Here is a 13,910-nt window from a genome sequence, read left to right as displayed (position 1 = left end):
GATAGTCTGGTGAGCTCTTTGGAAGCAATGGACGATGCAAATCTCAATATGGATTATATAGAAGGCAAACTTTTACAAGAATTTCAAAGGAGGCAGGAAATGGCAAAGCAGGAAAAGACTGAGTCTAAACACAACGTGGAAAAGCAGAACAACAAAGCTGCACAAGAGAGACTGTATGGATAAAAGGCATGTTATTTTTGTGGTTCCAAGCAACATCTTCAAAGGAATTGTGAAGCAAGAAGAAGAGAAAGAGGAAGAAAACCATGTGTACAGGTGATCTATGCTAGTAAGAATAAGCAATGTATGAACAATGAGCAGGGAAATAACTGTAAAGATTTATGGGCAATTGACAGTGGGGCAACAAATAGTATAATCAAAGATAAATCTATGTTTCATACATTTTGTGACGTAGAGGATCATGTAATAATGGCTGATGGATCTAAGAAACTGATCAAAAGTAGGGGTACAGTGAAATTAGCAGGTTTCAATACCATTATGACAGATGTGCTGTTTGTTCCTGATATCGAATGTAACATTATGGCTGTGTCGAAACTCAATGAAATGGGGTTCACAGTAATGTTCAAAAGGGGTTCAGTGCATGTAATGAGAGGAGGAAAAATATTCATGAAAGGAATAGTGAGGAACTCATTGTTCTTCTTACACATGAAACAAACAAATCATGTACTCATGTGTGCTAATAAGAAACCCCATAATAATTGTGTTCATTTATGGCACAGAAAACTAGGCCATATAGGATATGAAAATGTGGTGAAAACAACAGAGAACAGTAATGATGTGACATTGAGAAACTGTGAAAAATATGTAGACTGCCACGTGTGTAAACAAACTAGGGCAGTTGTGGCTGCAAAGAACAAAGAAGCCATGCCCAGTACAAATGCACCTTATCAATTAATACACGTGGACTTAGTGGGGCCATTTCAACCTACTCAGGGGGGTGCAAGATATTTCCTGACAATAGTTGATGATTTTTCAAAATTCTGCACTGTTTATTTACTAAAAGCTAAAAGTGAAGCTGCAGAGAAACTGAAAAGATTTATTACAAAAATTGAAGTGCAGTTTGGTGTCAAAATACAGAGAATAAGATCAGATCAAGGAGGAGAGTTCTTAGGACACTCTTTTACTGAATACTTGGATAAAAGAGGAATAAAACAGGAGTTAACAGCCCCTTATAGTCCTCATCAGAACGGGTTAGCTGAACGCTGGAACAGGTTGCTTCAGGACTCAATAAGATCAATGCTATGTGACTCCTCTTTAACACAAGGTTTCTGGGGAGAGTGTGTTCTGTATTCTGCTTACATTCAAAACAGAATATTCCATAAGGCCACTGGAATGTCTCCTTATCAGAAATTGTATGACAGAAAACCCAGATTAAACCATTTGATTATGTTTGGAGCAGAATGCTGGGTACATGTTCCCAAAAATAAAAGGACAGGGAAGCTGCAAAGGAGAGCAGACAAAGGGTACATGCTGGGATTTGAAAACACGTATTACAGAATATGGCTGCCAAAACAAAGGTCTGTAGTGTTAAGTAGAAGCGTGCAAGCAATAGAGCAGGATTGGGAAGAGAAAAAAATATGTGGAGTTGGGAAACACTGAAGGTAGTAATGAACAAGAACAGGCAGACACAGTACCAATAAAACAAGAAGAAACAGGCAGCAGTAGTGAATCGAGTTCTAACTCTGAGAGAGAAACAGAGGAATCGCCTGACACAGACACAGACACTAAGGCAGAAATACAACCACGCAGATCAGAGAGAACAACAAAAGGTATTCCACCTGTTAGATTTAAAATAAATTCCATTAAACATATAGACTTCAGTGACTGGAAAAAGTGGGATGATGGAAATCATGAAGAGTAATGAAATATAATGGCAATAATGCTGAGATTGCAATGGAGTAACTGTCTTACAAATGAAAGTGATGTAAACTGAAATAAAAGGAAATGTATCAGAAGTATAAAACCAAATGATGTAAATGTAATGACATGAAAAATGTAACACATGTAAATGGAAGAGAAATGTAACTGGCTGAATGTGGAAATTTAAGGTGGGGGATTGTTGGCTATTAAACCGAGAAAGCAGAGGTTAAATTTCCACAAGTGAGCTACGTGACTTAGAAGCGAAAGTTGGCAGAGCTCGAGCCATCTTCAAGGACACGTTGCTAAGCAACCTAGGCTCGGGCAGCTGGCCTTATCTATATAGAGGGCCAGCAGACACTTTTGAGTGTGGGGGTCGAGGAGTTTGTACAGAGAGAGCTGTGATATATTGTCAGTAAAGTAACTCTTAAAACTTATTGCTTGTCCGGCTCATTGCTTCAACTGGCATCTAGCCTGTCACTATACTGTTCTGCATCCTGGGCATCTGCTTGCGCCAGATACAACATCCGACACTCCCTAGGTAAAGAAACTCTCCATTTTGGAAGGATGAGATACTACTATGCTGCCCTAGTCTGTGACTAGTGTGAGTCCTAGTGCTGAAAAATTGGGGGCTTTTACTCATTTTTCTTCATTTATTTCCTGCCTTTCTTCCACAATAGTACCCACGGTGCTCATGTGGAATATCCTTAGACTAATTAACTGTGTACACAGAATTACAAAACTTTAATCTGAACTGTGTTCTCTGAGAACTCCTGTAAACCACCACCATTACTTGCCTTACTTTTAAATTATGGTTTCAGATTGAGAACTACAAGACCAGTGCTTTTATTTAGCATGTTAATTAACCAGTGAGTTGCCCAAGTTTAGAGAAAATTCTGTAAATCACTCTAGTCCAGCCTTTCCCAACCAGTGTGCCTCCAGTTGTTGTTGGACCACAACTCCCATCAGCCTCAGCCAGCATTGCCAATGGTCAGGAAAGATGGGAGTTGTGGTCCAACAACATCTGGAGGCACACTGGTTGGGAAAGGCTGCTCTAGTCAGTCACTGCATCTGTGCACGAGAGCTTTAGAGAAACATCTTATTACTGTGAACTTAGGGTGTTCATCAGACTGATACAAATTCCAAGGTGCAGTGGGTGCCTCAGGCATTTTGGCTCATCAGAAGAGAAGGAGCGTTTGTGCAAGATGGCACAACTTGCAGGGATCCCTAAACTGCTTTGTTGTGCCTTGGGGATCCAGATGTAAAATAACAACAACAACAACAACAACAACAACAACAACAATAATAATAATAATAATAATAATAATGGGATAAACAAGTGTCTGCTGAAAGTGAAAGTAATGTGCTTAAGCTTACCTAAGCCCAGGATGGGGAGATAGGGGGAAAGGAGAGCAAACACCAGAGGAGGAGAAGGAAGAGCACTGTTATGACTGACAGGCTGAGCTTGTAATCAGAGGGCATAATTAATTTTACCCAGAAAGCAAATCCCTTTTAGTTCGTTCCACCCATCCCCTCAAACCAACTTTGAGGGCAACTAGCATAAAAGCCCCTGAATCTATCTGACTGCAATTTGGCAAATTTCTTACACAGGGGCACCTCTTTCATGTCTGCAATTTTCAAACCAACTGACCACAAGACACTAGTGGAAATTAAATTTGGCAGTATTCATGCCCTCAGAAGGGATTATATTGCCTGGAAAATTCATCCCATTTTGCCCCCAAATAAAAAAAAGTTATAGACATTTTCTTTTTAAAAATACACTTTAAAGTGCCCAGCAAAAAAGTTTGTAGTTTGGCAGGGTTTATCCACTCTAGATGGGCCAGTATGCTTGAAAACTTCATCTACTTCTGTCAAAAGGGGAAAAACAGCTGTTTTTTAATTTCCCAGTATTAAAGGTGGGGACAAAACAGATTCACACATATCCTAAGCTGAATTGGGCAGCCCATGAAGAACCTTGGACCGAGGCAGGCTGTTTTCCAAAGCCCCAGACCAGGGTCCAAACCAAAACGTCAGGTCAGTGCACACCCCTATTGTGAACAGCCTTTCTATTACCCATTTATTTCCAGTAATTTCTGATAAGTGCAAGTTCACAAGTACTGGTTTTTCAGATTCCCCTAAACCACAAATTGAACACAGCATGAAACTCACACTTTTCCCGTGCCGTAACTTCTGTAGTCTACTGCCGCCGAAACAGCCACAATTAGAGCAGGCATGCCATAGCCAACCAAGTAGAAGTACTTCCTGCGTGAATGCTCACTCTCAAAGACCTCCACCAACATGATGTAGAGCTGTACTCCCTCCAGAAACATCCAGGTGAAAGCAGAGAGGAAGAAGAAGTGCAAGAGGGCGGCAAACACAGCACAGGCTATCTGGGAGAGTACAAACACAACGGAAAAAAGAAAGAAAATTATTTGTCATCTGAATATGATATCGGTCCAGTGTAGTGTGACCAAAATAAAAGGCAACGTCTATGTCCATGGTTTCCCAAACTGGGGTCTGTGGGCCACCAGTGGTTTTCAGGTTTTATTCAGGTGGTCCGTGGCATGTCTGCATTAAGTATTCGTATTTATTTGTAAGGGGATTTTAATGGCATCTTTCATTTCTTCCATTGTATTGTATCTAATATGCATTGCAAATTGTAATACAATAAATACAATAGAAGGAATAAAAGAAACAATAAAAGCACAATTAAAAACCATACAGCGCCTAGCACAGCACATTACAATTGCTACAACAGGTAGAAAAATCATTCAGTGGTCCACCAAGGCTATCAGCAATTGTCAAGGGGTCTGCTGGAAAAGATATTTAGGAATCTCTGTTCTATGTTACTGGTCAGTACTCAAGTCAGAAGGAGAGCAGAGAGGGCCTGGCCCCCTAACCTTTTGGCATTGCTCCCATACATACTGTTTTTATAAGGCTACAGAGAAGGGCATAATAAAGCACGGATGGTGCTGAAGGGTCTCTCCCTCAGCTTTCAGTCATAGTATATTTGCATTTAATGCATATAACACTTTTTGCCACCCCTTTACTCCCCCATTAGTTTTGTTTAGTGATGCTTGGCTTGTGGGTTTTATTGAGGGGCCCTGTGCATTTCCTCAGTATTCCAGCCTACTATTAGTGTTTATTAGAAGGGACAGGGTTTTTATATGATGCTGCCATGTTTGGAATACTGTGAACGATTCTGGTTGGCCCAGCTCCAAAAAGTACACTGGAGCTGGAAAAGGGGCAGAAAAGAACAATTAAAATAAACAAGGGATTGGAGCACTTTATTTATTTTATTTATTTATTATCTTTATTTTTACCCCGCCCTATTTTCCAAACTGGACCTCAAGGCGGCTTCCAGATAAAAATACATATAATTAAGAACATACAGTAATCTAAATTAAATAAAATTAAACTATTTACAATATTAAAACTATTCAAACATACACTTAATAAATCATCTCAGTTTAAAATAGTACAATTAAAACAATGACAATACAGCACCTTCTTCAAGCCCTGATCTTAGCAACCTTCAGCTCCAAAGGCTTGTTGGAATAAAAAAGTCTTTACCTGCCGACGGAAGGACTGTAAGGAGGGGGCCATTCTTGCCTCCCTAGGAAGGGAATTCCAGAGCCTAGGAAGACTAAAATGTTCAGTTGGGAAAACAGACAACTGGGGGTGTGGTGGGGGCAGATGGGAGGCCCTTGTGCACTCACTTTATTGAAAAAGGTAGCTTTTGATGGCATAGTAGGGATGGAAGGCCTCTAGCTGCTAGGCGATGCCTTCCCTGGCACCTCTGTCCAGTTATTGTCTACCAACTACTTAAAAAGTATTGTATAAGAAGAGCTTCCCTGCTAATCTGCGCACAGGGCTGTGGCAACCAGACAGGTGGATCTGGCTAATAGCTTATACAAGAGACCTCTGAAAATCCAGAGGAATTAAATACTCCTTTGTCTCTCTCCATGGTCTCCACTGATCTAATTACTCCTCTTTCTTCGACAGCTGTTTCCACCTGCAGCAGCTGCTAGTTTTATGTACTTTATGTTTCTATGTATGAGCTGAGCTGTGTCAAAAGTGTGGATGATGGAGTCTGCCCATACTTATGACCTTCCTTCAGGCTTCTCTGTACGTTGATTACCATAGAAACAATAGCAGGGTGAATCAAAGCAGGCAGGAGGACTAGTGGAGACATAAATAATTTTCTTTGTTATTAATGTTGATGGTTTTTTTTTTTAATTGTTTTTGCCTGTTCCTCATAAACTGGCAAAACGAAAGAGGTTCCTTAGAGTTCAGGTGTTCCTTACAGTTCAGGATCTTGTAGATCCATTCGTTATCAAAAAAAGTAAAAATTTAAAAAAGTAAATTCAATTTGTAGTAATTGAATGAAATGTACTTTTAATATACCAAATGTGATAATTTTATGCCAAACCAACTTGTACGTAATGTTCTTGAAGTAACAAAGTGACTTTCAATCTGTAAAAAGTGCTAATATTGCATTTTTTCAATTTTTCCAAAAAAATCCATGTTTTTCTGGAAAAAACAACAACAGGAAAAAAGCGGGTTTTTTCCCATGGCTTAAAAATTTCTGGAAATTTTATATCTCTACTGAAAAGCTTTTTCTTCACTCAGGCTTTTCTAGTATAGTCTTGTGGTTATTTGGCCACAGCCAAAATTATGAATATGTTTGAAACTGTTTACTCTGCTTTTATGATTTTTAATTGTTTTATATGATGCCTTTGTCCTTTTTTTTGTACACCACTGGGGTGTTTCCATGTTTAGAGATTTAATAGGTTGCTTGCTAAATAAATAAGTAAGTTGAAATAGCCATTCTGAGCTCACATTCCTGAAGTACCTCTGGGGTAGTTCATACGCTTTGCATGTAGAAAGTCCAGATTCAAGCCCAGTATCTCCAGGTAGGACTGGGAAAGACTCCTGCCTGAAACCCCAGAGAGCTGCTGCCAATCAGTGTTGACAATATGGAGCTAGACGGACCAATGGGTCTAACTCAGTACATGCCAGTTTCCTATGTTCCTAAGTATAAAATAGGCCTGGCACTGATGAATAAGTTGTGTTGTTATTTCTTTGCCACTGATTAACTGAATGGCTTTGGGTCAGTTACCTATTGCTGTGCCTCAATGTTCCTTAACTGTGAAACTGAACAGTTTGGCTTATAGCCAAAGTGCAGCATGGGGTTGTTTGAAAGCCCTTTTGCAAATAGCTCTGCACTGCTCTTTAAACCTCCGGTTTTCAGAGGTTCAAGGGGCAGCACAAGGAGGTCTGCAAAATGGCTTTCAAACAGCCCCGTGCTGCACTTTGATGTCCTGACTTTGGGGCTTCAAACTGCAGCATCACCTGACATCATTATGATGTGAGGTGACTGAAAAGTGAGTGGCCCTGCCCACCTGTCAGATGAGGCCCTCTGGGGTGGGGAGATAAGGATCTGTTTCACCAGGCAGAGAAGGCTCCCCATGCCTGTTGTAGAGTGAGTGGCTGCTTATGCATCGCCAAAAAAGAGGAAACGAATCGCGAAGAAATGAGACAAAAGAGGACACAGATTTGCATGAAATATGCATACGCTAATGTATTTGTTTAGATCCACATTTAGAAATGATTTCTATAATTTAAATAGAAATGCAGTACACCTCATCATGGTGGGGAAAACTGTGATGAGCTGACCCGTGTGCCTGCTCAGTCTGTTCAGGCGCTAACTGTTGATGAGCAACTTCAAGGCCCCGCTCTTACTTCTTATGGTTATATTTAAACCGGACTTGGGCCAGGCAGCCCTTCAAGTAGGGGACTGTCCTCTGTAAAGCAGGACATGTGACCACCTTAGTATTATGGGTTTTATTTAACTTGCCTTGCCTGTTTTTGCCATTTGCAGTTAGTGCTCTGCATGTATTTATTTTATAGTTTGAATTGTATTATCCCCACCCTTGATTCACTATTTTCTACCAATTCACTGCAGAACTCACCTCTGGCTTTACCCCAAGGTATTCATGCTCAGGAGTGTTCCTATTTACATTTATGAGGCGTCCCTGGATATGCCCCTTTTGCTAGCGATGGCTGCTTCCACTGCTGCCTGCCTTCTGTCTAGAGAGGGAGGTGGAAGGAGGGGCTGCTGCAGCAGTGCACCTAGTGGGAGGCCCATGTGGCAGTATATTGCTGAGCACCCCACTCCTCAACCTGGAGCCAGCCTGCCAGAATACTGAAGGCTGTCAAGAGGTTTAGGACAACAAGCAGGGTTGCACACCTCCATCCTGCTTTCAGCCCAGGCCATTCATAAGAACTATCTCTTTTTAGGTGCCAGGCAAAAACATTCTTGTTCTCCCCAGGCATTTGGACCTTAATTTTCTGTTTATTTCTTTTAGTGGAGTGGGGCTGAGTTGGATCTGCTCTTTTTCTATATATTATTGGTGTATTTTATGTTGTTTTTATCCTTGTTTTTACACTTGTTTTTAATTTTTCTGTAAGATGCTTGGAGTTTCACTTGTCTGGAAACTATTGGTGATGATAATGACAGAAGCACTTTCATTATCAGAAAAATCCAGAGAAAGTTACATCACAGAGTGCCTGAAGTAAATCTATCACCACCCACAAGAGCACCTTGCTCAAGAAGGAGATATTGGCAACTGGCTAAAAGCTATTACAATTCTTCTTTCAGGAGCAGCCTCAACCACCTCTTCCAGAGTGGTCTGGCCCACTCCCTCTTGTAAAGGGGCACACACACACACATCCCAGCCACTCCCCTCCTGTCCAGCAAAACTGTAAAGGGCAAAACTGGAGAAATAGGATATGGATCATACCACTCCAAGCACTTTGTCCACACCTCCACAGGATGTAAGGTGACCGAAACCTGCATCCATAGGATGCAGCCATTGATTTTTTTTCCATATAAAACATGACCAGATAGCGCCCTGGACATCTCTCCAAACTGCATTGACGAACCAGTGGCATTTGAGAGATTTAATTCTGAAAATATTTAGCAAACATATCACTTTGTGCCTTTAGCTTTTGCAGGTGGGTCAAACTGTAAAATGCCTTGAATGCTTTGAGAGTTTGACGGGAATGCTCAAAAAGCCCAAGTGGCTTTCAGGGCTCACAAGGAGGGGGGGCTTGCATACCACTAATCATAAAACAAAATGACAGGCTGACACTTCTGCCACACTTCAGTATGTTAGTACAGACTCTGGCACAAAATAACATTCTGTTTGGTATCAGAATGCTTTGATATCACTTAGTCCAACAGTTCTACGTAATAGTATTTTTATTTTTTACTATTCCATATATTATTTCCATATAACAATTAGCAGTATATTCAGCTTATAATTTGAGTTTGCATTTGGTACATAGAGCACAGAGGTGAAACATTCTCCAAGGCAGCATTTAGCAGATGCAATCAGGCCATAACACTATCACTGAATTATAATTTTCAAATCCTGAAAATGGTATATGTTTATCTACTCTTGGACCAGTATACATGTTTGAATCATTGATTATATAGCTGTGTTGGTCCATTCAAAAAATCCAAAAGCCACAGTGTTATTAGGACAAACTAAAATGTCGCAAAGTGGTTCTCCAGAACTCTTCTTCAGGCTGGATACGAAACAAAATCGAGGTGAGGGTGGGTAGAGGAGAGAAAAGGCAGGGCTTGATGCTGGAACCCAAAAGTCTGCAGTTTGTAATAGTCTTAAAATAGAGGCAATGAGTTGTTAGGCATACTTAGGTTGCATTCCTATTGCACTCATCCTATTGCAAAGGATCACACTGTTAATTAGATTAGACTGCTAGGTGCAAAACAGATTTCATATTACACAGAGGGCTACTGGGACAGAATCTTTCTTTTTAAAAGAGTAAAATCTTGCAGTTATATAGAGCTGCCTGTAACAATGATTGGAATACATAGGCCAGTAAAGAACAACCTAGCAGTCTTTATATTAGAATCACACAGTTACCAAGTTGGATGGGACCTTGTAGACCATCTAGTCCAATACTCTGCTTGATGCAGGAAATCCGGAGCTGCCTTTATTTGGAAGATGTCTTGGGAGGTCCCTGAAGTAATAGGTCTGATTATCAAACTTCTTACTATTAAAAAGTTCCACCTAATATTAAACTGAAATCTACCCTCTTGTAACTCAAAACCTTCCGGGGCAGCAGAAGACAAGCCTTTGCCCTCTTTTATGAAACTAGCCTTGAGGTATCTGAAGAGTGCTATCGTGCCTTTTCCTTGTCTCCTCTCCAGGCTAAACATTCACAGTTCTTTCAATCTTTCCTCAAAGGTTTTCTAAACTGCCAATCATCTTTGTTGCCCTGAATCAGTTTCATTTTGTCTCCATTCTTGTGGTATCCAGAAATGGACCCAGTATTCCAAGAGGTCTGACTTGTACAGAATAAAGTGGAACTATTACTTGCTGTGACTTGGAAACGACAGTTCTTTTGTTGCTACCCTGGGCTCCTTTTGGGAGGAAGGGCAGGATATAAATTTAATAAAAAGCAACTTAAAATCATATTAGCTTTTTTTTAAAAGTTCCATCACACTTGCTGACATGTTCAGCTGGTAATATCCTATAATCCTGAGACAGTTTTCATATATAATTACAATCCCCAAATCCTTTTCATGTGTATGAGCAAAGCTGAATTTTAGGTGGTTCACTAGATCAATCAGCAATATTTCCTAGTGGTTGGAAATCAGGTAACCTCCCAAAGGTAAGTCCTATGTACAGGTGACAAAGGACCATCTTCTCCCAGTTTTAAGATGTTTCCTGGAAAGCTAAGACTGCTCATACTTTGGGACATTTTAGGTGGTCGTAATAAAGATATTACCTTAGTTTGGCTTTTAGATCCCCCCCTCCATGGACCTACAAGCTATCAATGTTTTTTTTTAGTGTTTTTGGAGAATACCAAATTTAGTTGTCCAGCAGAGGAATCTTAAAAAAACTGGAGGATTACATTTGTTTCTTTGTCCCAGCAGCCCCCAGTATGCTAACACCATGCCAAGCTTTTTCTCTCCACTTCCTGTTTCACTTAACATTCAGCCTGAATTAGAGCACTTGAAAGCTAGTTCATTACTTACGTGTGACATTTTAGTTGGTCCTAATAAAGGTGGCTTTGGGATGTTTTGTAATCATGGGCACGCCATTTAATTATCATGGTTAGTAGGAGGTGATTTAGCTTCATGGAGGATACAGTGATGCTTTATTGCTTGACCAGAGGCAAGGAACAGACTTCAGTGTTTCTAACTGGATAATTACCGGCTGGTCCGCCCTGTTGATCCCAATAAGAAAGAGAAGCTCTGCCACAAACAGACTGATGCATAAGTTTTTATGGATAGTATTTCTGTCACTCTGGAGCCCACGGAAGAAGCAGAAAGTAAAGATGCAGATCAGGAGGCAGACGAGGGACAGGAGAATGCCAACCCAGGTAATGACATCCAGGAGTAGGTCATGGACTGCATCACCATGCTGCAGGCATAATAGAAAGACAATTAGTTACCAGTTACATACCAGCCATCCAAGTCTGGAAAAGCTCAGCTTATTTGAAACTGTTTGACACCACCTCTATTTGCATGCCAAATCTGTCATATAGGGAACTAATAAAGAGAACAGTGTATTAACACATCAAGTCTTGCTTCACCGTCTGTCTGTCTGTCTTGTTTGCAAAAACAACAGGAAAAAGTGATTAGCAATATCTGATTTTTCTGATCTTATCTACCTAAAGAACACAGCACACTTTAGTAGTATTAGTAACCTGGTGTTGATCAGTATCTTGCAAAGTATGTAATGAGAATTTCTCACACCTCCATGATGGCAATAATTTTTAAAAGGAGAATAATGCTGTTTCACCAAAAATACTATCAAAGACCACTACCAAAATAAATGTTCCAGGGAAATTGAAAACTGTCATTTTTAGCTCCATGTAAAAAAATGCCTTTTATAAATACATTCAAAAAGTCTTGGACGCCCAAATTGTATGTTGAAGAATCAACACTGGTAAAGATTGCTTCCTTTGCTTGTTTTGCATACTTTTATGCTTTAACATAAATGTCACAGGGTGTATTTGCATTTCATTTCCATCTAGCTTCACTGTTCGCATTTCTCTCTCTATACACACATCTGCTTGTGTCCTGCCACCTGAAGACAACCCTTTATGCGTCTGATAAAATGGGCTCTAATCCACGAAAGCTGATGCCATAATAAATTTCGTTTTCAAGGCACCAAAAGACTTGTTTGTTTTTGCTGCAACAAACTAAGTGTTTTTGTGTAAAATAGTTTAAATTAATTGGATATTCTTGATCTTCTGTCTGAACTGCAACGGAGTGGCCTATTTCTACCCTCTCTACCACCCAACACCAATACAGAAGGCTGCTCATATAGATATTTTCTACAATATTGTTACTTTACACTGACACAGATCTGAAAATGGCATCAGATGTAGGGTGCAATCCTATGCTCCAGATCCACTGGCTGAAGAGCTTTAGAAACTGGCATAAGCCCCATTAGATGGAAAATGTGGAGCTATGCCAGTGGCATAAGAACAAAAGAACCGCCTGCTGCATCAGGCCAAAGGCCCAACTAGTCCAGCATCCTGTTCTCACAGTGGCCAACCAGATGCCTGGGGAAAACCCATAAGCAGAACCTCGGTACAACAGCACTCTCCTCATCTGTGATTCTCAGCAACTAGTATTCAGAAGCATCCTGTCTCCAAAAGTGCAGAACATAGCTATTGTGGCTAGTAACCATCGATAGCCTTATCCTCTATGAGTTTGTCTAATCCTCTTTTAAAGCCATGCATGTTGGTGGCCATCACTGTTTAGTTTAACTACACACTGTGTGAAAAAGTTCTTCCTTTTGTCTGTCCTGAATCTTCCAACATTCAGCTTCATTGGATGTCCCCAAATTCTAATATTACAAGAGAGGAAGAAAAACTTTTCTTTATCCACTTTCTTCATACCATGCATAATTTTATACACCTATACCTTATACAACTCTTACTTGCCTTTTCTCTAAACTAAAAAGTCCCAAATTGCAACTGTTCTTCATAAGGGTGTTGCTCCATCCCCTTGATCATTTTCGTTGCCCCTTTCCAAAACTGTTCCAGCTCTACAATATCCTTTTTGAGGTGACGTAGCCATGCATCTCATCTACACTGGAGAAGGCCCTCCTCCCTCAATATGCTCTTCTTGCAAAATTATATCTGGAAGCAGGAAAAGATGGGGTGGAGTTATGGGCAGGGCTCCCATACACCACATTCTATACCCAGAGCTTGGAAAATTTACTTTTTTAAACTACAACTCCCATCAGCCCCAGCCAGCATGGCCACTGGATTAGGCTGATGGAAGTTGTAGTTCAAAAAAGTAACTTTTCTAAGCTCTGCCTGTGCCCCTTTCATTTCATGGCCATGTCAATGACAGAGCTTTACATTAGGTTTGGGGCTGGTGTAAGAAATTGCCCTCCCATTTACTTCAATGGAGGGGGTTAAAACTGCTCTACCACTTCCTGCCAGTCATTGTTGACTCAGGAGAAGGTAGCTTCTTTTGTTCCTGTGACAGAGGCCCACAACATGAGGCTATATATCTCTGGCTTCATGTCGCCACACACAGAGCTCACAAGGAGGAACACAAGTGATGGGAAATATGGGCACATGTCAGATAGCGATTTTCACAAAAAGGGGGCAATTCAGCACATGTGGGAATTTGCACACATTGCCATCATTTCTCCTCTTAGAACCCAAAAAAGTACCCTGCCTCTAACTCATGGCACAAACAGGCAGCTTCCACTCCACTCCAACAACTGGGGGTGCTAGGACAAAGCAGCCTCACAGAGGTAAGAAAAGAAAAAGGGGAATACTTGGTGCAATGTCACATGACTCTCTGACACACACCCATACACACACCCCACCTTTGCCATATGACTATACTGTGTCCTGCCAAAACTGCATTGCTCTAGCACTATTTCCTCCTACTGCAGCATGGGAAGCAGCATCCTCCACATACAGGGGAGGTACTTACCCTCACCTGCAAAGGCCAGGCACTCTAC

The 13,910-nt window shown here is 40.8% G+C and overlaps 1 protein-coding gene across 12 annotated transcripts in view; it reads right to left on the bottom strand.

Annotated features, from left to right (window-relative positions):
* Nucleotides 1-13,910, bottom strand: part of ADGRL3 (adhesion G protein-coupled receptor L3) — an 852,526-nt gene that overhangs the window by 180,831 nt on the left and 657,785 nt on the right. For all 12 annotated transcript variants that reach the window (XM_061637965.1, XM_061637983.1, XM_061637973.1 and 9 more), the window contains 2 exons: nt 11,127-11,336; nt 4,045-4,265 (listed from right to left, as the gene is read on the bottom strand). In XM_061637965.1, coding sequence (XP_061493949.1) covers nt 4,045-4,265; nt 11,127-11,336 — 431 coding nt within the window. The remainder of the gene's footprint in view (nt 1-4,044; nt 4,266-11,126; nt 11,337-13,910) is intronic.

The sequence above is a fragment of the Rhineura floridana genome, chromosome 1, assembly GCF_030035675.1.
Source record: "Rhineura floridana isolate rRhiFlo1 chromosome 1, rRhiFlo1.hap2, whole genome shotgun sequence".
NCBI lineage: Eukaryota > Metazoa > Chordata > Lepidosauria > Squamata > Rhineuridae > Rhineura > Rhineura floridana.
Note: the sequence above shows the minus strand (reverse complement) of the source record. Positions and strands in the feature narration are given on the sequence as shown.